Here is a 23,073-nt window from a genome sequence, read left to right as displayed (position 1 = left end):
GATTTCTGAGTTCGAGGCCAACCTGGTCTACAAAGTGAGTTCCAGGACATCCAGGGCTATACAGAAAAACCCTGTCTCAAAAAACAAAAAACAAAACAAAAAAAAAAAAAAAAAAGAAAGAAAGAAAGAAAGGGGGCTACATAGCCAAGCACCACAGAAGCACATCCTTGTTCTAGTGTCTGGAGTCCAAGATAATGGTCTCTGTGCTTGCAGAGGTTTCCCTCTGTCCTGTGCAGGTCAAAGTTCTTTATCCATTTTGGTTGTGAGGCCAGTCTGGTCATCTCAGTTTTACCTGAAGAGAGTCACACTTTGAGGTACTGGAAGTCAAGACCCGAGCCAAAGGACACGGGAACATGCCTGCCCTGCAGCCACTCCATCGGCCTGTTATCACAGGCTTACCCTTTCTTCTGATGAGGCCACTTCTCTCTCTACCCCAGATCTTTAAGATGAGTCACCTTGTGTCCCTATTCCCCTTCCTGCCCCACCCCATAGCCCTGTGCCAGGGTTCTGTGATTGGTGTGTGGAAGTTTGCCTTCCTGCTGGTTCTAAACACAGTCATTGCCTTACTCTGTGGAATCACTTCTCACACAACCACTTTCCCTGACCCTCCATCTCTGGAAGCAATGGCTGTGCTCTTGTCATTTCTGAACAAATGTTCCTCAAGGTGTCAAGTGATGACATGTAGCCCTGTCTTCTGCTGTCCTTATCCCTCAGTAGAAGGTATTTAGGGAGCACTTACCCTGGGTTCAGAGCTGCAGTATTCGACTACCCTCATGGTTGCCCAGCAACCATCTGGCCCTGGGGACTGTGGCCTAAGCAGCATGTGCATTGGGCTGTCCCACTCTCTGTCTGGGAATCCCCAGGGAAGCAGCCAGAGGAACTGGTGCCTGGGCAACTGAGCAGCCTCCTGAGTGCCCCCTTTGCAAATGTTTTTCTCTTTCAGCTAGAGAGCCATTGCTCCGTGAGCAAAGCCCGGGTGCCTGAGCTGCCATGGCCACAGAGTGCAATCTGCAGAGAAGCCAATCGCCAACAGATGGAGCGAGCCAGCGAGTGTGTGCGTGTGTGCAGAGGAAGGTGTGGTGTGACATTTGTGTGTGCATGCATCTGTTTACACTCTCATGATCCTGAATGTTGCCTGGGCTGGAGGAGTCCCTAGATCGCACCTTCTTACCAGAGCTGCTTCCTGACCTCCAGACACAAGACTAGAAGCCACAGCAGTGACCTTCAGCCCACATCTGTCCCTGGGAGCCCCTTCCTTGTCCCAGTAAGGTGGTAGTACCCTAGCTCAAATTCTGGCCTCTGCCTCCCCTGCCTCTTCTTCCTCCCTCCTCCTTTCAGACAAGGAGCTGGAGGGCCACATTTTTTGTCTCTCATCTGAAGCATAGAGTTTCAGAGGCAGCCAGAGTCCTGCTGACTTAGTTCCCACTTTCTGACGCTAGAACCTGAGCAGACTGGAGTACCCGTCCCGTCTTAAATAGCCTGGCCAGTCTTGTAAAACCCCATGCTACTAGCAGGCTTCCCTGATGTCTGAGATGACCGACTGGTGTGTTGTGTGCCGTGCTGCTTATGTCAGCCTCAGACAGCATATCTGTCTGTGTAGAACCTTCTAGAAGCCAAGTGGGGACTAGACTCCCAGTCTTCTGTCCCTTCCCCACCAGCTAAGGCCCAGTCTCCGCCTTCTAGAAGCCATGGACAGGCCAGGGTCTGAGCCGATGGAAGAAATCTGCGTCCCTTGGCTGAAGGCCCCTGGTTCCTCTGGCCATGCTCCTGACACTACTTGCTCCAGCAAGTCCTGCTGCTACCCAGCCAGGCAAGCGGGACAGTCTGCTCTGCAGGCTTCCAGGACCCACCCTGGACTAGTCAGCACCCACACCGCCGTGTCTGTCAGTCCAGGACCGAGTTTCAGGGGACTCAGAGAAACTGAGGGTGGGACACTGTCTGGGGCAGCTGGCGAAAGGTTGGAGATCACACCTGGCACACCAACCTCTTCTCAGAGCAGCAGAGGAAGGTTTGGCCTAGAGAAGTCAAGCCTCGCTTTCCAGGGGAGCTAGCCCTCCCGCCCACTGCTGGGTCATGTGGAAAACGAAGTTGTGAAAAGAAGGATCTGAGGCACCTGAGCAAGTCTTCCTTCTACCCCGTGGCCTGCACTTGAGCCACAGTGTATGTGTGGGGAGAAAGAGAATGTGTGTGTGTGTGTGTGTGTGTGTGTGTGTGTGTGTGTGTGTGTGTGTGTGTGTGTGTGTGTGTGTGTGTGTGTGTGTGTGTGTGTGTGTGTGTGTGTGTGTGTGTTGTTTGGATTTTTGTTCTCACATGTAACATTAAGCTGGCCTCTGGGCCTTTTCCTTTCTACCTCCCCTGTGACCTTTCCTAGCCTCAGAGTTGTTAATGCCCTTGGCCCTGGCCTTTATCCTGTCAGACCAGAAGCCTGGGGTCAGGCTCCCCTCTCCAGCTGTCTAGCACATCTGACAGGCTTCTTTTTGAGATGGCCTCAGGTTTTTCTCAGCAGAGAGCTGCCTTTAGTCCAACTGTTTGTGTCCATCATTCTGACTAGAAGCATCCTATGATCGTGTGAAGAATCAGGGCACCTGTGGTGTCCATGTTCAGAGCTCTGGGGGTGTGACCTCCCTGTTCCTCAGCCCAGGCCAAGAGGAAAGAGCCAAAGTGCCTTGCTGGAGGGAAGGTAGAGTGAGCCCGGAGAACCAGTCTCGGGAGCAAAGGCGAAGTCTGCGTCCAGGATTTAGTTTGCAACATCTTCAGCTATGGGGACAGTGGCCTTCTCTGCTTTTTTGATGTTGGTTCTCTCCACAAGGTACAAGTTGGCAAGATCATCTGTCCTTCCACCTCCTTGACATGTTGGCCCATTCCCAGGCCAGCCTTCCAATGCATGGAGCAGTCTACTCCCACAGCTGTGAGATAGAGTGGCCTGGAGCCCTGGGGTGACTTCATGCCTCTTTTTGCCTAGCCTGAGTGGCCCTAAGGACTCACAGAACAGTGCCCCATGTCCTGCTCCTGGGACCTAACATGGGGAAGAGATGGTTGCAGGCAAGAAGCACTTTACAGAGTTCCCTATTGCTGGGAGGTTGTGTTTCTCCCACAGTTTGTTTGTGAATATTTACCTGTTTTATAAATGTCTGATCCTGTCTGAGTAAAACTGTGTTGTGTAATTCATCTTGTGGGAGGTCTGGGACCTGGACTCCTGAGGCTGAACCCAGGTAAAACTTTAAGCCAGGCCATGTTGGGCCTGTTGGAATGAAGGGTCTTATTCTCCCTGGGATAGAGGAGGCTGTAAGCCACTGTGGTTTGCTAGCAGTAGTCCTAGGGTTTGGTCAGAACCCAACAAAGTTCAGGCCAAACCACACAGGGTTCCAAGACCAGTTTCTGGGTGCCACCTCACAGTAGCACTGGGTAGCCTTCAGAGATCCAGGGTACTGTATCCATTCTTTATGATGTGCTAAGAATGTATGTGTGCCCTCTAGACACAGTTAAGGAAGCTGCAGCCAAGCCTGAGGCCTGGATGCTGGCTCTGTCTTGTACCATCTGGCCAGAGTACTGTGCACATGGGTGTTCCTGGTGCGAGAGGGGCTCAGGCAAAGCCAAAGAAAATCAGTCTGCTCTATAAACAGAAGGAGAGCTTTACTCTAGGGCACGTCTCAGTCCTGGCTCTGCCTCCAAGCTTCTGGCCTACTTTCTACTAAGACTGGCCTCCCTCTCTGGGCTCCTCATGTAGCTGTGGCGTGGCCGGAGAAGCTGAGATACCTTTGTTCTTGAGCAGAGGTTCTATGAGAGGGAACTGTCCTACACACTCACACACTTCTGACCTCCTGGGGATGCTGCCCAGCTGAGACAAGCACATATTAACCTTGCTAATTAGGCGATGCTTTGGGTTTCTTAGCCTTGTGAAGCCTCTGTATGCCAAGACTCACTCCCCCATCACTTGTTTTTCTTTAATTTCCAGGTTGGAAGGAAGGAAGGAAGGTACCTTAACGGCAGATGGTTTGGGCAGAGCCTCATGTGACAGGCCTGAGCCAGAGCAGAGAGTTAAAGTGACCAAACCTTTACTTCCTGAAGCATCAGTGGCAGGGAGGGGAGAGGCCTCTGGCTTTAGGTTCTGGAATGTTCTTGGGGCTGAAGCAGGGTGACTGAGTACTACAAGGTAGGTGTCTACGCTTCTTGCTAGGAAGGGAAAGGAGGCAATCAAGATTTGCAAGTGGGCCGGGCGCGGTGGCGCACGCCTTTAATCCCAGCACTCGGGAGGCAGAGGCAGACAGATTTCTGAGTTTGAAGCCAGCCTGGTCTACAAAGTGAGTTCCAGGACAGCCAGGGCTACACAGAGAAACCCTGTCTCAAAAAATAAAAAATAATTTTTTAAAATGTAGCTACATAGAAGAGAGAGGCTGGGGCAAAGAGGGTTTGCTGACTCGGGAGCTGTGCTTTAAGAACCGTTGGCTTGGCCAGGTGGTAGTAGCACCTAGTGCCCCTTTGCACTCACACAGTCCTAAACTGGTCTCTCCTACCCTAAGGCCTAGGACCTTCCTCGTCCCCAGGGCTGGATTCTTGAGGGCTTTTTGGTTGCTTCTGCTCCTTGCACCCACTCTGGGTCTAGCTGTGCTTTCTTCCTGGTTCTGTATTAGGTTTCCTCACACAACACCACTAGGTAGAAAATGCAGTGGGAGCCGGGCGTGGTGCTGCATGCCTTTAATCCCAGCACTTGGGAGGCAGAGGCAGGTGGATTTCTGAGTTCGAGGCCAGCCTGGTCTACAGAGTGAATTCAGGACAGCCAGGGCTACACAGAGAAACCCTGTCTCAAAAAAACAAACAAAAAAACAAACAAACAAACAAACAAAAAAAACCCGTAGTGGGAAGACAGGTGCTGAGAACTAGGCATAGGAGTTCACACTAATCCACCAGTTTAGCAGGAGACTCAAGATTGTCATCAGTTCTTAGCTGAGGCTACATAGTAACTTCCAGGACAACCTGGAAATTAAAGAAAAACAAGTGATGGGGGAGTGAGTCTTGGCATACAGAGGCTTCACAAGGCTAAGAAACCCAAAGCATCGCTCAGGTTATTAGGGGTGGCCAAGGCTCAAGGGGGTCTTGATAGAGGTGCCCCTTCAGAGACTTCTGGGGGAGATGATCCCAGTGCACAGGTGGGTGTTCCCAGCTCCCAGGAACAAGCATTTCTATTGTGTTTCTTCCTCCCCGCGGTGATGGAGGGATCATATTCCATTTCACACAAGGGAAAGACAAGCCTTCGAGCTATGAGGTCACCAATGCAAGTCCTCATGCCTTTTCACTTGTGGAACCAAGCTGTGGTCTTAGGCCACCTGGCTCCGTAGCTGACTGCTCCTGGACCCCACTCCACCACCATCTCTCCTTTCTCAGCCATCTTCTGCAACCCTTTTCCCACCACCATTGCTGCGAAAGGCCAAAGACGGACTTGGGGAGCAGGACTTTGCCATCCGCTGATGCCCTCGATCTAGGTCCAGCTCTCAGGAGAGCAAATCTTTGCCAGTGCCTGGAGAGTCCCTGGGATGTGGAGGGAAGCCGAGTGGACCCAGGGCCACTGGACCGAAGCGTCAGCACTTCGGAGAGCGCTGGGGGCGGGGCGGGGGCGGGGCCACAAGACCCCAGCCGGCCCGGGGGCGCGCGCGGGGCGCTCTCGCAGGGGCCGCAGGCAAAGCGGCGCGCGGTCCGGAGCCGCGCCCGCCTCAGCTCATTCCGAACCCCGCGGCGGCGGCGGCCTCCTCCACGCGCCTCCGCTGCCGCCGCCGCCGCCGCCGCCGCCGCCGCCGCTGCCGCCGCCTCCCGCGCCGCTCTCCGCCCGGATGGCCAGGGCTGCGCCCGGGAATGGCGGAGCGAGAGAGCGGCCTGGGCGGGGGCGCCGCGTCCCCACCGGCCGCTTCCCCATTCCTGGGACTGCACATCGCGTCGCCTCCCAATTTCAGGTAAGGATCGAGGCCCGGAATCTCGGGATCCTCGGGGACCCTGAGGGCGGCGTCCTTTCCCGGCCGAGCCCCCAGCCCCCACAACCTCCAGTCCAGGTTGGTGGCCACCGCGTGGCCCCCCGCAGCTCCTTCCGCCATTCCGTGTCATGGGGTGGGGTGCTCGAGGTGGATCTGGGGCAGGAACCTGAGAGGTTGCCTTTCCCCTCCACCTTGGCGCTGAGAGTGGGTCTGGGGTTTGAATGGAATTCCCGGTGCAGCCACCCGCCCAGACTTTATCCTGCCGCGTTCCAAGGTGTCTAACCCAAGGTGGAAGTAGGCTAGGGGGTTGGGGGCCCAGAGGCCCCAATTCAAAAACCTTGGTGCTTTAAGGAGAGAGTCGTGAGCCCCTCCCTCAGCTAGCTTTGCCAGATGGGTCAGATTGCTAGCGGTTCTTGGACAGGGTCTTCTGAATTTGGGCAGCTCCCTGGTCAGTTGTATCTCAGGACAGGTGCAGAAGGATTGGCCGTAACCAGTGAAACCCAACTTGTTTGAGGAACCTGCCTGTGGATATCCAGAGATACTGTTGGGGGTCCCTACTGTGTAAAGACTCAGGACACCGAACTGAGCTCCTCTCTGCCCCCTAACCCCCATCTGATGTTAGACCAGGTGTGAATGAATTTCAGAGATGTAAGGCATGATGTGTTGAACCGGTGACTGCCCTCTCCTCACCTTTTCACACACACACACACACACACACACACACACACACACACACGGGGAGGGGGGGTGACGAAGAAGAGAAGGGTGTCACTGCTCCAGAATCTAGAAACTGAGACATACATACCTCATTGTTTCCCATCAGGAGCAGGCGCCTTTCTCTCTCCTGGGACCCTTGCTCCAGCCAGGCCCCAGCTGGGCTCTGGCGCCAACTTGTCATCTATTGAAGGGGTCTCTAGCTCCCAGGTCCTCAGGTGGACACACACACACACACACACACACACACACATACAAGCAAGCACACACGGGATCTTAAATGGTATGATCAGGCCCTGAATCCTCCAAGGAGGCCCTAAGCCCAGCTGAGAGAACCAGAAGGAGGGGACCAGAGGAAGGTTCCAACCTGAGGAAAGCCTCCAGGCTAATGCTTCAGATTCTCCCTGGCAGGTCAGGCCTTTGCAGGAGAAGAGAATTAGCTGTGAGGGACATAGGTTCAAATCCTGTTTCCACTGCTTCCTCACTGCCTGATCCAAGCGTGCTTTTTGTCTTTGGTCTCGTCTGTGGAGTGGGCTAATTAATATTGATTCCCGCCTGGGAAGGAGACAGTATGCACCAAGTCCCTGCTCAACAGGTAGCTGGCCACACTGGCAGAAATCTGTACAGCTTGTTTCTATCAAAGTGTCTCTCCAGTGTAGTTCAGTGAACCTTCACCACCATCCCGAGGGTGCACCCTGGTCTGCCCTTTGCTAAGCTGAGGCGATGGAAGATAAGGAAGGCAGAGGGGCTAGCCTAGGAACCACAGAAAAGTCTGACTGGAAGGTCAGGACTGGAACCTGAATCAGGTCTCAGCCTGCTCTGTCCCTTCTCCCTATAGGCCCTACCTTTGTCCAGGGTAGGCTCACATCCCATTCTGGCAGGGAACTGTTTATCATACAGGCCCGAGAAGCCGAGATGAAGGCTACCAGCCAGGAAATGTATGGCTAACTCTGGGCTATGTAGAGCAGGGGCTAACAGTATAGCAAAAGGCTGAGTGAGGAGTGGGCTGGCCTCCAGGACACTGTGCCCTGGCTGGGAGACAAAGCGGGCTTTGGAGATAACACTGGGCAGTGTCTTGGGCCCTGCATGGCCTACTGCCTACTTCAACAACCCCCACTGCCCTTTCTCTTGTCCTGCCTCAGCAGCCGCTGGTCTGGTTCCATTTAACCCTGAGCAGCAATGCCCATCTCGTGACTCTTTGGTAGGGTTGTGGGTTCAACTGTTCTTACAGCTGTGTACTCCACCACTACTGCATACTTAAATCCTTGGGGTCTTTGCTTTTCCTTCAAAATGTCTGCCACTAATCAGGATGGTTCTAGAACTCGTGTGTGTGTGTGTGTGTGTGTGTGTGTGTGTGTGTGTGTGTGTGTGTGATTTCTACTCTGAGCTTCTAGGATGTGTAAGCAGTCTCTATCAGTGCTCTGCTCTCTGCACGACTCAGTCCAGAACAGGTGCTCAGCAGTGCTGGTTTACTACAGATGAAGAGTGGACGCACGGGGCCATTTCTCCTGGAGAACAGAGTAGTGGGAAGAACCACGTTGAGAACCTCATGGGTCCCAGCGTGTGTGCTGCTGTAACCGTGTGAGTGGGTTAGTATTACCACTGCTTTCAGAGGAGGAAACCAAGGCATAGAGCCGTCAGTAGTGGAGCGGATGCAAACCAAGACATTTCAGCTCTGCTACCAAAAGAGCGAGCCCTGGCATCCTGGGGTGCACCTTTGGGGGGCAAGCATGTGTGGCCTTGAGAGACTGGAGCGTCTGTTGGAAGCTGATTTAAATGAGTATGTGCTGGGTGGATTTCTGACTATGGAAATCTTCCATCTGGTCCCTAGTGGTATATCTATCTGCACGTGGGGTGGAGTGAGGACTTTTCGTTTTCCACTTTACCTGTTTAGGTACCATTTGGTTTCTTATTTTTGGATTAGTATGTATATAAGTTACTGAGTTACTTACAGCATAGCAAAAAGGATATTTTTAACTAATCATGTTCTTCATAAAGAAAGCTCTAGGGGAGGGAATTTAGAGCATTACACAATGGATCCGTTGACCCTGGGTGTGTGGGATGAAGGGCTGGAACAAAGGAGAGTCATCCCAAGTGGAAGGATCAGCAGGACAAAGGAGTATTCATGGGAAGCAATATGAACAGCCTGCTGTAAGTCTATGCCCGAGAGTCCTGGAAAAGGGAGACCTCGGCTGTCACTTGTCAGGGTTGGGGGATGGGTGCTCAGTGCTTGCCTGGTATGCTGGAGGGCCTAGGGTCCACTGTGGAAGAAAACAAAACAGAAACAGAAAAATGGCCCAGTAAATATCTCTTATGCAGAAACATGAAGGGGCAGTGACTTCCCCAAGAACACACAGCAAGTTAATAATAAAGTTGGGATGGAGCCGGGACCCAGACGGAAACCTGGGTGATGTCAGACGACCCTGCTGGATAAGAGGCACTCACCTCAGAGCAGAGGGCCTCATTTACAGCTTTACAGAGCCATATGCATTGCTCATCAAACAAACCTTTTGCCAGGTTCATTGGGAGGAGCAGTATGCAGAGGTCCTGACATGAGTCTGACCCCCCACGCAGGTGACAGTGTCTTCCCAGATAGGCCGAGTGTCGTGGTCGTGCAGGGACAGGTCCCATAGGGGAAAGTCAAGCAATCCTCACAGAGGGGGAAGGTTCACAGGGAAGGATAGGCTCGTGAACAGGTAGATAGGCAGGGTGACACCTGTTTGGCAGTGGGAAGGGCAGAGTTGTGCAGTGGGTGCTATCCTGGGGTCAGACAGGGACTGCCAGCAGCTGGTGGATGGTGTGAGCTTACTCTGGCTGCTGAGCAGCGTGGATGGGAAGGCAGGGAGACCTGTAGTCGGACCACCCATCCTGCCCATTCTTCAGACAGGGGAGAAGGCAATGGGTTCCGGATAGGGGATGGTTAGGGGACGGGGCAGACCAGGTCTTCCCACGGGTCTGAGGGTAAAGAAGATGCAGTAGCGACAAACCAGGGTGGTGCCTGGGCTCCTGGGGACGTGAGAGGGGAGTCAGGCAGCAGGGTAGCACCGTGGTGCATGCCGGATTTCAGGTTGGTGATCTTTGCTGTTGTCGTTGCTGTAGTCAAGTGAGCAGTTGGTTTAGGTAAGGAGCTTTTGGGAGGGCAAGTGCGAAGTGTTAAAACCACGGTCCTGGGAGTGTCACTGTTCAGAGGAGACTACTGTCACCTTAGGAGGCACCTAGGACATGGTGAGAATGGGAAGCAGAATGACAAATGCTGCCTCTGGCTTATCTGGTGAGCCTGTGGCGTAGAGCTAGCCTGCAAGCCTCACACACCTGGGAAGGAGGTCCACCCCAGACACCTAGTATCAGCCCTCACCTGGTTTTCTGGCTCCCTGGGAAATGGCACAACCTAATTCTGCCTTTGGGGACTAAGGTTTCTATAAATTGTATCACCGCTCCCATCCCCACTCAGGGGTCTTATCCATTCTAGAATGTCATCTTTGTCCCCTGGCCCTGTTCACAGTCTGGGAAACTCTCCTGGGGGCTGTGTTCTGTTCCTGGACACGTGAGTAAGGGCCACACTGCTCCTGTCCCCACCAGGTAGCCAAGGCTTCCAGCGTGTAACGGGAGCTCATTAGTGGCTGCGTGTATATAGCTCTCATAGGCTGGAACAAGTTTAGGAGACCGAGGCTAGGCGGACAGTGGGGAGACTAGAGAGGGGAGTCTGGGGCTGGGTTTTGGGAACCAGAACCAGAAGTTTGCCCAGTAAAGCAAGGTTTCACCCATCGCATAACGGCCCATCCATGTGGGTCTTCTCAGGGAAGCTGTGGGCCCTTCAGTCTGCATCCTTCAACCCCCACCCCTACCTTTGATAGAACAAGGTCTCATGTCATCCAGACTGGCCTGAAACTTACTGTGTAATTAATAGGACCTTGCATTCCTGATCCCCTTGTTGCCATCTCCTAAATGGTGGGGTCACAGAACCTCATTACATGCACTCGATAGGGGTGCAGGTATGATGGGAGCGGTCTCCAGTCCCGGCCTGCCCTTTTGCTTACTTTATTGGTTGTCATTTTCCACATTCAGGCAAAGACACGCTAATGTTCATTCCAGAAGACACATAAACTGTCTATTCAGTGGAATTCCACACCCCACACTTCCCATCCGGCCCTGGGCTGGACTCTCCCTCCTGGCTCTAGCAGCCCAGTTCTGGCTTGCTGCCTAAAGAGCCCCACAAATTGGGTGCCACCCCCATACAACACCGTACACAGTTCTGTGTAGAAGAGATTTCGACAGGTGGAATTGTCCGATTTCGAGGGGCTGAGTCGCCCACTATTCAAGTGGGTCCTTACCAACTTGAAGTTCAAGTTGGTATTCAAAAGGGAACTTACCTAAACATTAGCAAGTTGAAAATACAGAAGGATACAGGGATGCTGTAGTTTGTTCAACACTTACTGAGAACTCTTACTGGCGGGACCTTACCTGGTGAAGGGCATTATTGGCCAGCTGCCTTTGGGCTGGGGCACACCATGGGCCTTACAACCCAAAGGGGGATCTAGAGTTGTTCTTTAACTACAACTAGGAGGGGCTAAGAGCCACCAGAAAGGTGGACTGCCCTGTTCTTCTAAGTCAGAGGAGCCCTGGGGGTGGTGGAGCAGGAGGCTAAACAGTGGAATACCCTCAGAACCTCTTGGAAGCCAGCTTTGTGAGATTTAGGACTGTAAGGACAGGCTGGACCCCTGGATCTCAAGTGGGCTCCATCACAGGAAGCCCACAGGGCACTATGGCTGGACAGGAAGCTGGAAATCGAAGGCTCGAGTGTTTCTGACAGTCCATACCTGGCTACCATCGGCCTGACTCAGTGATGGTCCTCACTTCCTGTGTGTGACCGTCCGTCCATCCGTCCGTCTCTGCCTGTTCCTTGAGGAGGTGAGGGAAGCTGGAACTGCTGCGGGGAGGGATGCAAAGATAAGGGGACCGCGGTAGCAGGGCAGCATGAAACACATGAGAAGGCCTGGGCAGGGTGGGGACTGTGGGGAGTGCTCATGGCCAGAGCCCTAGCAAGGTCTTGCTGGAGACCAGCACTTCAAGAGGGTGTGTACTGCAGAAAGACAGACATCAGAGTCATGCTGGCCTCCAGGGGCACAGGGACACCAAATGTGACTATTCTGTGTGTCTACCCAACGTGGGCAAGCAGGGCTGATGGGTGCAATCCTGCTGCTCTGAGAGACTGCCCAAGGATAACCCCTGGGAAGGCACTGCTGCCCTGCCAGGCTGTGTGGTTCTCCTGTGCCACCTCCCAGACCAGGGCTCAGATTTCCAAGAAAATGTCTTGGATGAGGTCAGGAGGACAGCCTCCCCCCCCCCATCTTCCCATGTGCCCACCCTCCTGCTTCCTACCCCACTGTTGGTATCCCTGAACACGGAGATGCAGGTTCCTTTCCCTTCAGCAAGTGTCTCTTGGTTCTGCCCAGGAGATCTAGCCCATGGTGGCTAGGGGAGAGTGGATGACAGCAGAGGTTAGCCCTTAGCCAGTCTTGCCCCCTCCTTGGTAGTGACCTCCTCCCTCCCGTATAATTCAGATGCTCCATCTTATCCTGGGGTAGCTGGGAGGAAGGGAACTGAGGTTTATAATACCTATACCTGAGCCTTAGGGCGCCTCATCTGTGAGATGGCCCAGACCCCTACTCAGGGTAATAACGACATGTAGCAGGGTTGGAGAAAGCTGGCCCAGTTCCTGTATTCACCACACCACCTTGCCTACCAGCCTCCGTCTCTGGCCCCTTGTGACCCCACGGGCTGGTGGCGGCTTGAAAAAAGAGTGAGGGTTTGCTCTTAGCTCCAGGCCTGACATCGTGTCATCCTGCCGCCCTCCCCGCTTAGGAGAAGCACCCCAAGTAAGATGAGGGTAAGGACACCAAGGGGTTTTAAGTGGATGAAACGTGTCATCCCCAGATACTTGTTTCATGGGTCAGTTCAGGAGGGAGAGAAGGTGAGAACACCCTCCTTGCCCTCAAGGGAGCTAAGGGTTAATGGAAGGCTCCTGACCAGAGCCCAGAGAGCCCTTCTCATCTTTGCCCAGTTAACCTAGTGCCCTCATCTGGTCTGGCCCCACTCAGACCTGTTGTTCAGAGGACTGGCTTATCAGACCACGCTGAGAGGACATAGTCACACAGACACAGCTTGCAGCCATGCAGAATCCTGAAGCCCCACCGTAAGCCCTTCAGTCTGAGGAAAGGTAGAGACTGAGGTCATCCTGTGGCCACACCCGGCATGTGTCTACTGGCACGCAGTGTGTGCCTGACACCCTCATCAGCTCTGCCCTCCGGGAGATAAGAGCCAGGAAAGGAGACGGATAGATGATGAGAGAGGTGCACCCCACCCAGCTTTGTAGCCAGGATGGGTAGGACCTCACTGATGGATCCAACCTGAGGACGACACCTGAGCAGGCTAGGAGGGCTTCCTGGAGGAAGGCGTCTCTAAGCACTGTTGGGGCAAGGCTCAGTAAACACACAAGGCTGGAGTCTTCCCCTTGCAGAGAGCCCTGGAGGGCTTTTGAGTGAGGAGAGGCGGGATGGTGGTGTCCCTTAAGACGTTGTCTCATGGCCACAGGAGGGATCAGTGAGGTCTAGGGAGACTGAGGCTGGCAGGCAAGGTGGTGGGTGTGGTAGATGCAGGAACTGGACCAGGGTGTGGCAATAAGGAGACAGGTGTGTGCAGACGCCAGCAGAGCTGGGGGCATCTGAGGACACTCCCAGAGAAGACGTCTAGTGGGACCCAGGAACTGCCATGCTGTCTGGATCCCAGACCTTACAGGCAGGCCACAGCATTTAACGTTAGCCACAGGGCCAGGAGGCCAGACTGAGGGTGGTGCCCTGGCCTCTGGACCAGCCCCCTTGCCACTTCTGCACCAGCTGGTAGCCACGCCCCCATGCCTGGGAACCTGCTACCTTTGGGGTCTGAATCTTCCAGGGCAGTTGTCACTAGGGACATCCATGTTCAGTCAACGTCATTCCCAAATGACTCCCGACCCTGCTCCAAAGACGTGCAAACTCTAGTGGTACTCACTGCTGTCTCTCTGCGCATCCTTCCAGTGAGCGCCAGTCCGCGACCCAACCACCCTGGCCCTGGGCTTGCAAGAGCCTCGCTGAGGCGGTGTGGAGGCGGAGCCTGTGTCTGTGTGGAATCAGGTGTCCCTTCTTAGGGCCCTTCGGGAGCCCCCTCCATCTTCCCATTTGGCACCCTGAGTGTGGCGCTGGCCCTTTAAAGCAGATCAGGGTCTGGCGTTGAGGGAAAAAAAAGTACCAGCTTTCTGCTGTCTACTTACATGCCTGGCCTTGGGAGGGAAGGAGGGGTCACTCCAGCCCCCAATAGGGGCATTGGAAGGGCAGGTGGAGCCAGTAGCATTGATTGCAGTAACCTGATCCCGCGGGGGAGGCGACGACAGCGTTGCGCGTCGGGCTGCCAAGGGAGGAAGCTGCCCGCATCTGAGGGTTGGGCCAGGAAGAGTTGGGGCTGGGGCCTGGGTCGGCAGCTGCGGCCTCCTCTCTGGCCCATCTATTTTTAATGAGCTCCCCAGGCTTCTGCAGCCGGCCGGATGCAGAAAGGCAGGCCCAGTTGGTGGAGGCCAGAAGTGCCAGCCCTGCCTTGAGCTCTGGCCCCCCTACCCTTCTGGGCATGAGAGGGCAGCCCTGGAGCCCCGCAGCCCCCTGGCCGGGCAGGGCTCTCCATGCAGCTGGTACTGAAGATGGATTCGAGCCCAGACAATGACAGCTGGTTGGAGGATCAGTGGGAGCACTGGTAGGGTCCTGGGGCCTGGCTGGCCTCGTGGGGGAAGGGCGAGTCGGGAGGCGCTCCACAGAGCTCAGGAGCCCTGTTCAGACTGAGTGAGGTAAAAGGCAGAGGTGTGAGCCTTCTAGGCATCCCTGGGAGCTGCACCCTGTCCTTCCTCTCCTGGGTGACCTTGGATGAGCTTGTGTGCCTCTGCTATGTACCTAACCTCCTGGTCTCTGGGAAGAGGCTGAGGCATTCTCTCCAAGTCCCCAGATGTCCCATTTATACTAAGCCAGACAGAGTACCAGGGTTAGGGTGAGCCGGTGCAGGGGACAGGCCGGCACCACAGTGACAGTCTCAGCATTGCATTCTAAGGTGGGCACACAGAGTAGCTTGGGCTTCTGGAAGCTTGTTAGTGTTCTACTACCAAGTGTTCTCCATGGTCTCTCACAAGCCCTGACCTTGGTCTTCCCTGACCACATGTGTTCAGGGTCCTTACGTTTGCTGAGATTGTGTAGTTGAAGAGATGACACCAAGAACATTAGCAGGGAGTCCCAGATCCCCTTCACTGTGACCATGGCTCAATGGTGTCATTTGTGGGCGAGAGAAAGGGGCACCTACTGTGCCCTTCTGGTGGCTCTTTGGGTCTTGCTAACTGTGGAATGCAAAGGTTTCCCTGCCCTGGTACCTCTTGGTGTTGCGATGGCCTTGGCAGTGCCTTGGCCATGGAGGCATCTCTCCAATAGAGTCGAAACTCTGCACAGTTGGGCCTTCTAGGACTGCCTTCTGGTTGGCAGCAGGATGGAGAACTCCCAGCCGGCGATGCTGGAGAAACCTGGAGCTGCCTCCTCCACCACCCTAGGTGGAATGCCTTTTGGCTCCAACCCCAAATCCTTCTCCTGCCACTGTGCTGACAGACTGAGTCCTTCATCTGGGAGCTGCTACCTGACTCCCAGTGTCTTCCCCTGAGAAGAGGGAGATGCCTGCAGGCTTAGTCGGGGCTATGGCCCCCTGGGTTATAACTTTGGTTTCTGTCCTCACCAGGCTCACCCATGACATCAGCCTGGAGGAGTTTGAGGATGAAGACCTTTCGGAGATCACTGACGAGTGTGGCATCAGTCTGCAGTGCAAAGACACCCTGTCTCTCCGGGTAAGGGCTGGGAGGGTGGGGACAAAGATGAGGGCACCCCAGTATCTACAAAAGGAGTTTCTGAGTGTGTGTGTCACTCCTAGGAAGTGAAATAACAATACAGGAGGCATCCGGCATAACGTTTGACACATCTCGTATGCTCAATCCGAAATCTTCATTTAATGTTTTGTATTGTTTTGCTGGTGCTAAAGCCAGAAGCAGTTCCTTCAGTTGCTCACAGGGAGAGAGACCGGAGGGGGCTTGAGATGTAGGAGAGTGGCAGTGAGGGCCAGAGTGAAGGGAAGGGCCTCTCAGGAGCGTCTTGGCAGAGGGCCTGCAGGGTGGAGCCTGGTGGACTCTGCAGTGCTTTGGGGCAGGAAAGAGGAACCCGGGTGCTGCTGGGCTAGCTCCTGTGGCTGCTGCCTCTGCACCACCCTGACCGCACCACCAGCCTTTTAGGCTCTTGGGGGCCCTGCTGGGGGCTTGTTCCAGTATTGATATTGCTCGGAGCCCCTGGGTTCTACCATAGTGACAGACTCTTTCCTGTCTTCCTATCTGAGTGCCAGGGTACCCCGATACATGGGGATCCCCATTCTGTTGTCAGAACACAAAGCAAGGACTTACTTGCAGGATATGGAAGGCAACTGTACAGGGCTCAGTATCGGAAGCCAGAACTTTATCCATAGCAGCTAGTTGAGGAGCTAGATATGGCCTTTCGATGGCTGTGATGTGAGGCGGGGGTGGGGGGGGTGGCGATTGTCTTAGTGGTGCCCTCCCAGTATCCCTAGCACTTTTAGAAACTTCCAGGCAAAGGAAAGCAAGCTGGGACGATGACCTTATGGTTCCCACAGTCTCATAATCCTTCACTCTCTTACCAGGCCAGCAAGGATAGAGGCAGAAGCTACTGGGCTTGGGGAGTGGTCCCAGAGCTAGGTCATGACTTCTCTAAGGTCCTATACCTGCTCTGAACTTTGAAACGACTGTCGCCCGTATGTAGGGCTGCAGAAGGTCTTCTGCAATAGCCAGGACTCCCCTCCACCCCTGGCAGTACTAGACTAACTAGGGTGATCTCCTGGTGGGAAACTAGTCAAGGTCTCAGCGTCTTTAACGCTGTGTGTCCTCTGCTCTCGGTAAACCGGAGGACAGCAGTATAGGCCCAGTCAACTCCTGAGGGTTGAAGAATCAGAGAGGATCTGTCCAAGGTGCCAGGAGTTAGAGGCAACATTGGAAGTAGCACAGTTCAAGACTAGGGATGAGTTCCGGTTAGGGCTCCCCTTAAAGTTCCCCTTCAGGTCCGCACTGCGGTCTTCCTCACCTGGCTGTCATGCACTTATCCCAGTTTGCTTCAGTGTCCCCTTCAAATGCCAGTTGTCTCACTCATCCCTATTGGGGCAGGAATTCCTGGGCGACCCCTAGGTCTCCATGGCAACAGTGGTGATTTCACTCTGGGCTCGGCTTACAACCCGGGTGAGGTCACTGGCCGTTACCAAGGGAACGGAAGGGCGCAAGAAATCTGGAGGGGGAACCGTGGGAGAGGAAAGGCGTGGGCGGTTCTCTGTGCTGGCTGGCGTAGGGATGCGGCCTCCGGGGGGAGGAGGGGTGGCGGACGGGAGAGGCCTCAGTGCTTCTGTCTCTGCCTGGCTCCCAGTGTTCCTCCCCTTGTGGCCGCAGAATGGATTCGTCCGATTGGGGGGCGGGGCACAGAGGCATCAGACCCACCCCTCCTGCGAGACCCCTCCCCCGCTCACAAGGCCCCTCCCCTGACTCCCCTCCGTCCGCGCCGTGCAGCCCCCGCGCGCCGGGCTGCTGTCTGCGGGTAGCAGCGGCAGCGCGGGGAGCCGGCTGCAGGCGGAGATGCTGCAGATGGACCTGATCGACGCGGCAGGTGACACTCCGGGCGCCGAGGACGACGAGGAGGAGGACGACGACGAGCTCGCTGCCCAACGACCAGGAGTGGGGCCTCCTAAAGCGGAGTCCGGCCAGGATCCGGCGCCTCGCAGCCAGGGCCAGGGCCAGGGCCCGGGCACAGGCAGCGGAGACACCTACCGACCCAAGAGGCCTACCACACTCAACCTTTTCCCGCAGGTGCCGCGGTCTCAGGTTCGCAACCCTGGGCAGAGAGAGGGGGCGGTGCCCTGGGTGGACCGGAAAGATGGAGGGGTGCGGGCCTGTTGGTGATGCTGGGGAGGGACAGGCTTGCAGGGAAGGATAGAGGAAGGGCTTGACAAGGGACAGGGAAGTCTGTCCTGATAGGGACTGAATCCAGCTGTCTGGGTATGGAGCCTGCACTGCTAGGGATTTGTGTAGGGAGAGTTGCAGAGAACTAACAAAGGAGTTGAGGTCCTGCAGTTAGGTCCTCTTTGGGTTAGTACGTCTGGGAAGGTTGAGGCAGCAGCAGGCCCTGGGGTAAAAGAGCCTCTGAAATGAGATGAAGGTGGGGAAGGGAATTCAGGGTCTGTCTCCAGTTGGACATCTCAGCAGCTGGACATTCCAGAATGCAGCAATAGAGATGGGATGGGGGGTGGAATTGCTTAGCTGAGTTGGGGGGCCTAGGGCCCCTTGCCGGTGGCTGGATGCCAAGGAGGGCTGCCTGGACCCATTGTCTTACAGGCCTAGGCAGGAGAGATACTGGGAGGGAAGGAGCTGGGGAGGTAGGGCTGCTGGTGGATGGAGCAGGGGCTTCAAGGAAGGGGTTGGTCCCTTTCCCAGTATCCTCTGGCATGGCTTCTGGCAGCCCAGCTCATCAATGGTGTGTGTTGCTTATGGCATTCCCTGGGGAGGGAGCCCAAGTTGTGTGTGGAGAGCCTTGTGCAGGGGCACTGTTCAGGGTCTCAGGAGGCTGAGAATGTGGGGTGCAGTAGCATCCTGGGAGATGCAAGAAGGAGGGCTGCTGATACTACATCTGCCATTCCTCAGTCACATGGTTCACGTGGGGGTGAGTGTTCTGGAGTCATGGTTTGAATGACTCACCCAGACCCACAGGCAACTCCCGGGGAGACCCTTCCTTGTGCCAGGATGTCCTTGCCACTTCGCTAGACCCCAGCTTTCTGAGCTGGAGGACAGGGAGTCAGTCACCCGGTTCTTCACCAGGGTTGGGTTTGCGCATTGGGAACATGTCTCCTGCCAGTGTCTGGGCTGCTGTCTGGCTCTCCTGGGAGCTGTGCCTCTCCCTCCAACATCTGCTATACTCAGCACCCACACTGGCCAGCACTACTGCATCTCTTGAGGGTTGTCTCCAGTCCAGCAGGCCTGTGGAGAGGGTGCTAACTTCCCACCCTGCTTGCCTGCCTGCTAGAGGATGGTTGGCAGAAAGGCCTTTGGCAAGGCAAGAGGGGGTGGGAACAGCCTAGGGAATGGCCTGATGGGGGCAGGACCAGGGCCTCCCTGTGCCGGGCACTGCTGACCACTGCTTCTTCCTAAGAGCCTTTTGTTCTCTGCACAGGACACGCTGAATAATAACTCTTTAGGCAAAAAGCACAGTTGGCAGGACCGTGTGTCTCGCTCCTCCTCCCCTCTGAAGACAGGTAAGTCAGGCCTCTCTCCCGAAGCTGGCGACCCAGGCTCCTCACCGGGCTTACCCGGGCTGAGGTCCCCTGGGAACCAGTGGCTGGCCGCAGAGGACAATTGGGAAGAGGAGGGACAGGTGTCTGTACAGGGGTTCTGCCCTCAGTACCCACCTGCCTGTCCTCCAGGAGAGCAGACGCCGCCACACGAACACATCTGCCTGAGTGATGAGCTGCCGCCCCAGGGCAGTCCCGTTCCCACCCAGGACCGCGGCACTTCCACCGACAGCCCTTGTCGCCGAAGTGCAGCCACCCAGATGGCACCTCCAAGCGGTCCCCCCGCCGCCGCGCCTGGTGGCCGGGGCCACTCCCATCGAGACCGAATCCACTACCAGGCAGATGTGCGGCTCGAGGCGACCGAGGAGATCTACCTGACCCCCGTGCAGAGGCCCCCGGACCCGGCAGAACCCACCTCCACCTTCATGCAGCCCACGGAGAGCCGGATGTCAGTTAGCTCGGATCCAGACCCTGCCGCTTACTCTGTAACTGCAGGGCGGCCACACCCCTCCATCAGTGAAGAAGATGAGGGCTTCGACTGCCTGTCATCCCCAGAGCGAGCTGAGCCACCGGGTGGAGGGTGGCGGGGAAGCCTCGGGGAGCCACCGCCGCCTCCACGGGCCTCCCTGAGCTCAGACACCAGCGCACTGTCCTACGACTCGGTCAAGTACACACTGGTGGTGGATGAACATGCCCAGCTTGAGTTGGTGAGCCTGCGGCCGTGCTTTGGAGACTACAGTGACGAAAGCGACTCTGCCACTGTCTATGACAACTGTGCCTCTGCCTCCTCACCCTACGAGTCAGCCATTGGTGAGGAGTACGAGGAGGCCCCTCAGCCCCGGCCTCCCACCTGCCTCTCAGAGGACTCCACCCCGGATGAACCTGATGTCCATTTCTCTAAGAAGTTTCTGAATGTCTTCATGAGTGGCCGCTCTCGTTCCTCCAGTGAGTCGGTGAATGGGGGGAGCAGTGTGGGGACCTGAACGGGGCCTCAGACAGCAAGACAGAGCTTTCTACCTGCTCCAAGCCACCTCCTCCAAACTGTTGCCTTCCCGCAGGTGCCGAGTCCTTTGGGCTGTTCTCCTGCGTCATCAATGGGGAGGAACATGAGCAAACCCATCGGGCTATATTCAGGTGAGGGCTGCTCCCTTCCTTGCCTCTGCTGGCTCATCACTGGCATCCCTTCAGCTGCCAGGGAACCATACCTACCCCCTTGTAGGAACTCAGCTCAGTGACAAAGTGCCAGGTGCCGTGAACTATAGATGCTAGGACTATACACCTAACCTGGCCAGGGGCCGGAGAGATGCCCATCCTACACAGAACCTCTACCCTAGGCAAGCTGCTTGCTTTCATTTAAATTTCTTATGGCCTAGGCTCCCCTTCTCCCTGGCCCCTGGGTTTTTGGATATGAGTGTTACGTGTTCCTTTGGAGTCAGCATTGTGACGGGCCCATGGGTAATCTGCAAATGTCAGCGGCTCAGGACCCCAGACTGGGCCTGGCTAAAGTGTTCTGTGAGCAGCACCTCCCGTGCCCTTGGGGACAGGTTTGTGCCTCGGCATGAGGATGAGCTTGAGCTGGAAGTGGACGACCCCCTGCTGGTGGAGCTGCAGGCAGAAGACTATTGGTACGAGGCCTATAACATGCGCACCGGAGCCCGTGGGGTCTTCCCTGCCTACTATGCCATTGAGGTCACCAAGGAGCCTGAGCACGTGGCAGGTAGTACTCTCCCCCAAGTCTGGTCTTACCCACCCCTGCCATCTGCCCGCCAACTTGCTGCCAGTGAACACACACCCCCGTCTTAGCTAGCCAGGGAGAAGAGGAAAGGTCATTTCAGTTCCATTTCACAGTTACTAAGTGAGGCCCAGCCAAGTCAGGGCCCGTGGGGATGGTGGCATCGTCGTCCTCTGCTGCCTGAGTCACTCTTCATGTTCCTCTCTGCTTTGCTCAGCTGGGAGCCCCTTGCTGATGGCTCTCTTAGACTCCTCCTCGTATGCTTGCTTTCCAGCCCTTGCCAAAAACAGCGACTGGATTGACCAGTTCCGGGTGAAGTTCCTGGGCTCTGTCCAGGTTCCTTATCACAAGGGCAATGATGTCCTCTGTGCTGCTATGCAAAAGGTACCCACATTTGGATCCATGCTTCTTCCTGGGGGGGGGGGGTGCTGCCTATTCTCAGCCAGCCCACACTATTGGGGAAAAGGATACAGGAATCTGGAGGTTGTGCTGTGACACAGTGAGACAGCTTCCAACAGAAGCCCATCCTTCGTGCAGATCGCCACCACCCGCCGGCTCACCGTGCACTTTAACCCGCCCTCTAGCTGTGTCCTTGAGATCAGCGTTAGGGGTGTCAAGATAGGTGTCAAAGCTGATGACGCTCTGGAGGCCAAGGTGACTGACTTCCTTCAAGCCCCTGCCTTCTTGCCCCATGGGTTTCTCCTCCCCCTTGGTCTCTTGCCTGCCCTGTGAGCCTTCTCCCACAGACTGCATTGTCCTTCCTGCCTACTTCCTACAAGCTGACTTCTGGCTTCTCCTATCACTCCTGTAGGGAAATAAATGTAGCCACTTCTTCCAGCTAAAAAACATCTCTTTCTGTGGATACCATCCAAAGAACAACAAGTGAGTACAAAGGGGCAGACATGAGAGTCCCATTGGTCATCTTCAGACATGGTGGGTGGGCAGGGCTCAGAATGTCGTCTCACAGATGCCTGCCTTCCACAGGTACTTTGGGTTTATCACTAAGCACCCTGCTGACCACCGGTTTGCCTGCCATGTCTTTGTGTCTGAAGATTCCACCAAAGCCCTGGCGGAGTCTGTGGGGTATGTGTGTACGTGTGTACGTGTGTACGTGTGTGTGTGTGTGTGTGTGTGTGTGTGTGTGTGTGTGTGTGCATGTGTGCATGCATGCGCACATGCTGTTTTCATGCTCAGTTGTCAGCATCACCCCTGCCCTCTAGTTCTGGAAGCCCCAATCCTGGAAGAGGCTGGGAGGTACCAAGAAGCCCAGGCTCTGGACCACTGGTCCCCTCCCCCTCGGCCCTTTCTCTTTGGGCAGTAACTGCCCAGAGGACAGCTAAGCTGTCCCCAGCCCCGGATCTCCCTTGCAGAGCCTGGGCTGAGGCTCCTGGTAACTCCCGTGTCCCCCACTTCCCAGGCGTGCGTTTCAGCAGTTCTACAAGCAGTTTGTGGAGTATACCTGTCCTACAGAAGATATCTACTTGGAGTAGCAGCACCCCCACTCTCTGCAGCCCCTCAGCCCCAGGCCAATGCGAGGACAACTGGCTGCTGACAGGATGTGGTACTGCCACTAGAGAATGGGGGAGTGAGGGCTGTTGGGTCGGGGGGGCCGGGGTTTGGGGAGAGGCAGATGCAGTTTATTGTAATATATGGGGTTAGATTAATCTATGGAGGACAGTACAGGCTCTCTGGGAACTGGGGAAGGGTGGAACTGGGGGGTGGGGGTCAGGCCCCTGGCCACAGAGGGATCCCCTAGGAACAGAGGCACTGTCCCATCCTGGGCCTGTTTCATGCTAGGGGCCCTGGCTTTCTGGCTCTTGGCTCCTGCCTTGACAAAGTCCATGCCACGTGGAAGTGTCCACCTTCCCTTGTCCCCACCTTGACCGGAGCCCTGAGCTCAGGCTGAGCCCACGCACCTCCAAAGGACTTTCCAGTAAGGAAATGGCAACGTGTGACAGTGAAGACCCTGTTCTCATCTGTGGGGCCTCTGGGCAGCTCCAGCCTCCAGCCTGGCTAGACGCAGGTCCTCGCAAGCTTGTGTGTGCAAGGAGAGGGCCACAGCAAGCCCCGTCTGCCAGGGAAAGGAGGCCTCTAAGCTGGCCCCAGCCAGCCGGTCACTGTCTTGTCACCCGACTACTATTAAAGTGCCATTTCTTGTCTGGACCAGAGTGGGTGTATTCACTTGGACCCCTGCTGGGCCTTCTTGCGCAAAACAGGCTATGG

The 23,073-nt window shown here is 55.6% G+C and overlaps 2 protein-coding genes across 4 annotated transcripts in view; both read left to right on the top strand.

Annotated features, from left to right (window-relative positions):
- Cry2 (cryptochrome circadian regulator 2) overlaps positions 1 to 3,151 on the top strand; it is a 29,398-nt gene extending 26,247 nt beyond the window's left edge. The window contains exon 12 of one of the 2 annotated variants that reach the window (XM_021192382.1): positions 944 to 3,151. The gene's annotated coding sequence lies outside the window, so the exon portion shown is untranslated. The remainder of the gene's footprint in view (positions 1 to 943) is intronic. The other variant, XM_029536542.1, reaches the window with a different exon arrangement.
- A 2,547-nt stretch (positions 3,152 to 5,698) lies between these two features.
- Positions 5,699 to 23,013, top strand: Mapk8ip1 (mitogen-activated protein kinase 8 interacting protein 1). 2 transcript variants are annotated; one of them, XM_021192428.2, is made up of 12 exons: positions 5,699 to 5,945; positions 15,474 to 15,579; positions 17,347 to 17,658; positions 19,001 to 19,082; positions 19,251 to 20,063; positions 20,177 to 20,252; positions 20,663 to 20,835; positions 21,125 to 21,234; positions 21,388 to 21,504; positions 21,662 to 21,732; positions 21,835 to 21,933; positions 22,268 to 23,013. In XM_021192428.2, the coding sequence occupies exons 1-12, from the start codon at positions 5,848 to 5,850 to the stop codon at positions 22,338 to 22,340; spliced, it is 2,130 nt and encodes a 709-aa protein (XP_021048087.1). In that variant the 5' UTR covers positions 5,699 to 5,847; the 3' UTR covers positions 22,341 to 23,013. The 2 variants fall into 2 exon arrangements, with proteins under 2 accessions (XP_021048087.1, XP_021048084.1); XM_021192425.2 differs by lacking the exon at positions 5,699 to 5,945 and adding an exon at positions 13,884 to 14,456.
- Positions 23,014 to 23,073: the final 60 nt, after the last annotated feature.

The sequence above is a fragment of the Mus pahari genome, chromosome 3, assembly GCF_900095145.1.
Source record: "Mus pahari chromosome 3, PAHARI_EIJ_v1.1, whole genome shotgun sequence".
Lineage (NCBI taxonomy): Eukaryota > Metazoa > Chordata > Mammalia > Rodentia > Muridae > Mus > Mus pahari.
The sequence above is the reverse complement of the archived record's forward strand: the minus strand, read 5'-3'. Positions and strand labels throughout refer to the sequence as shown.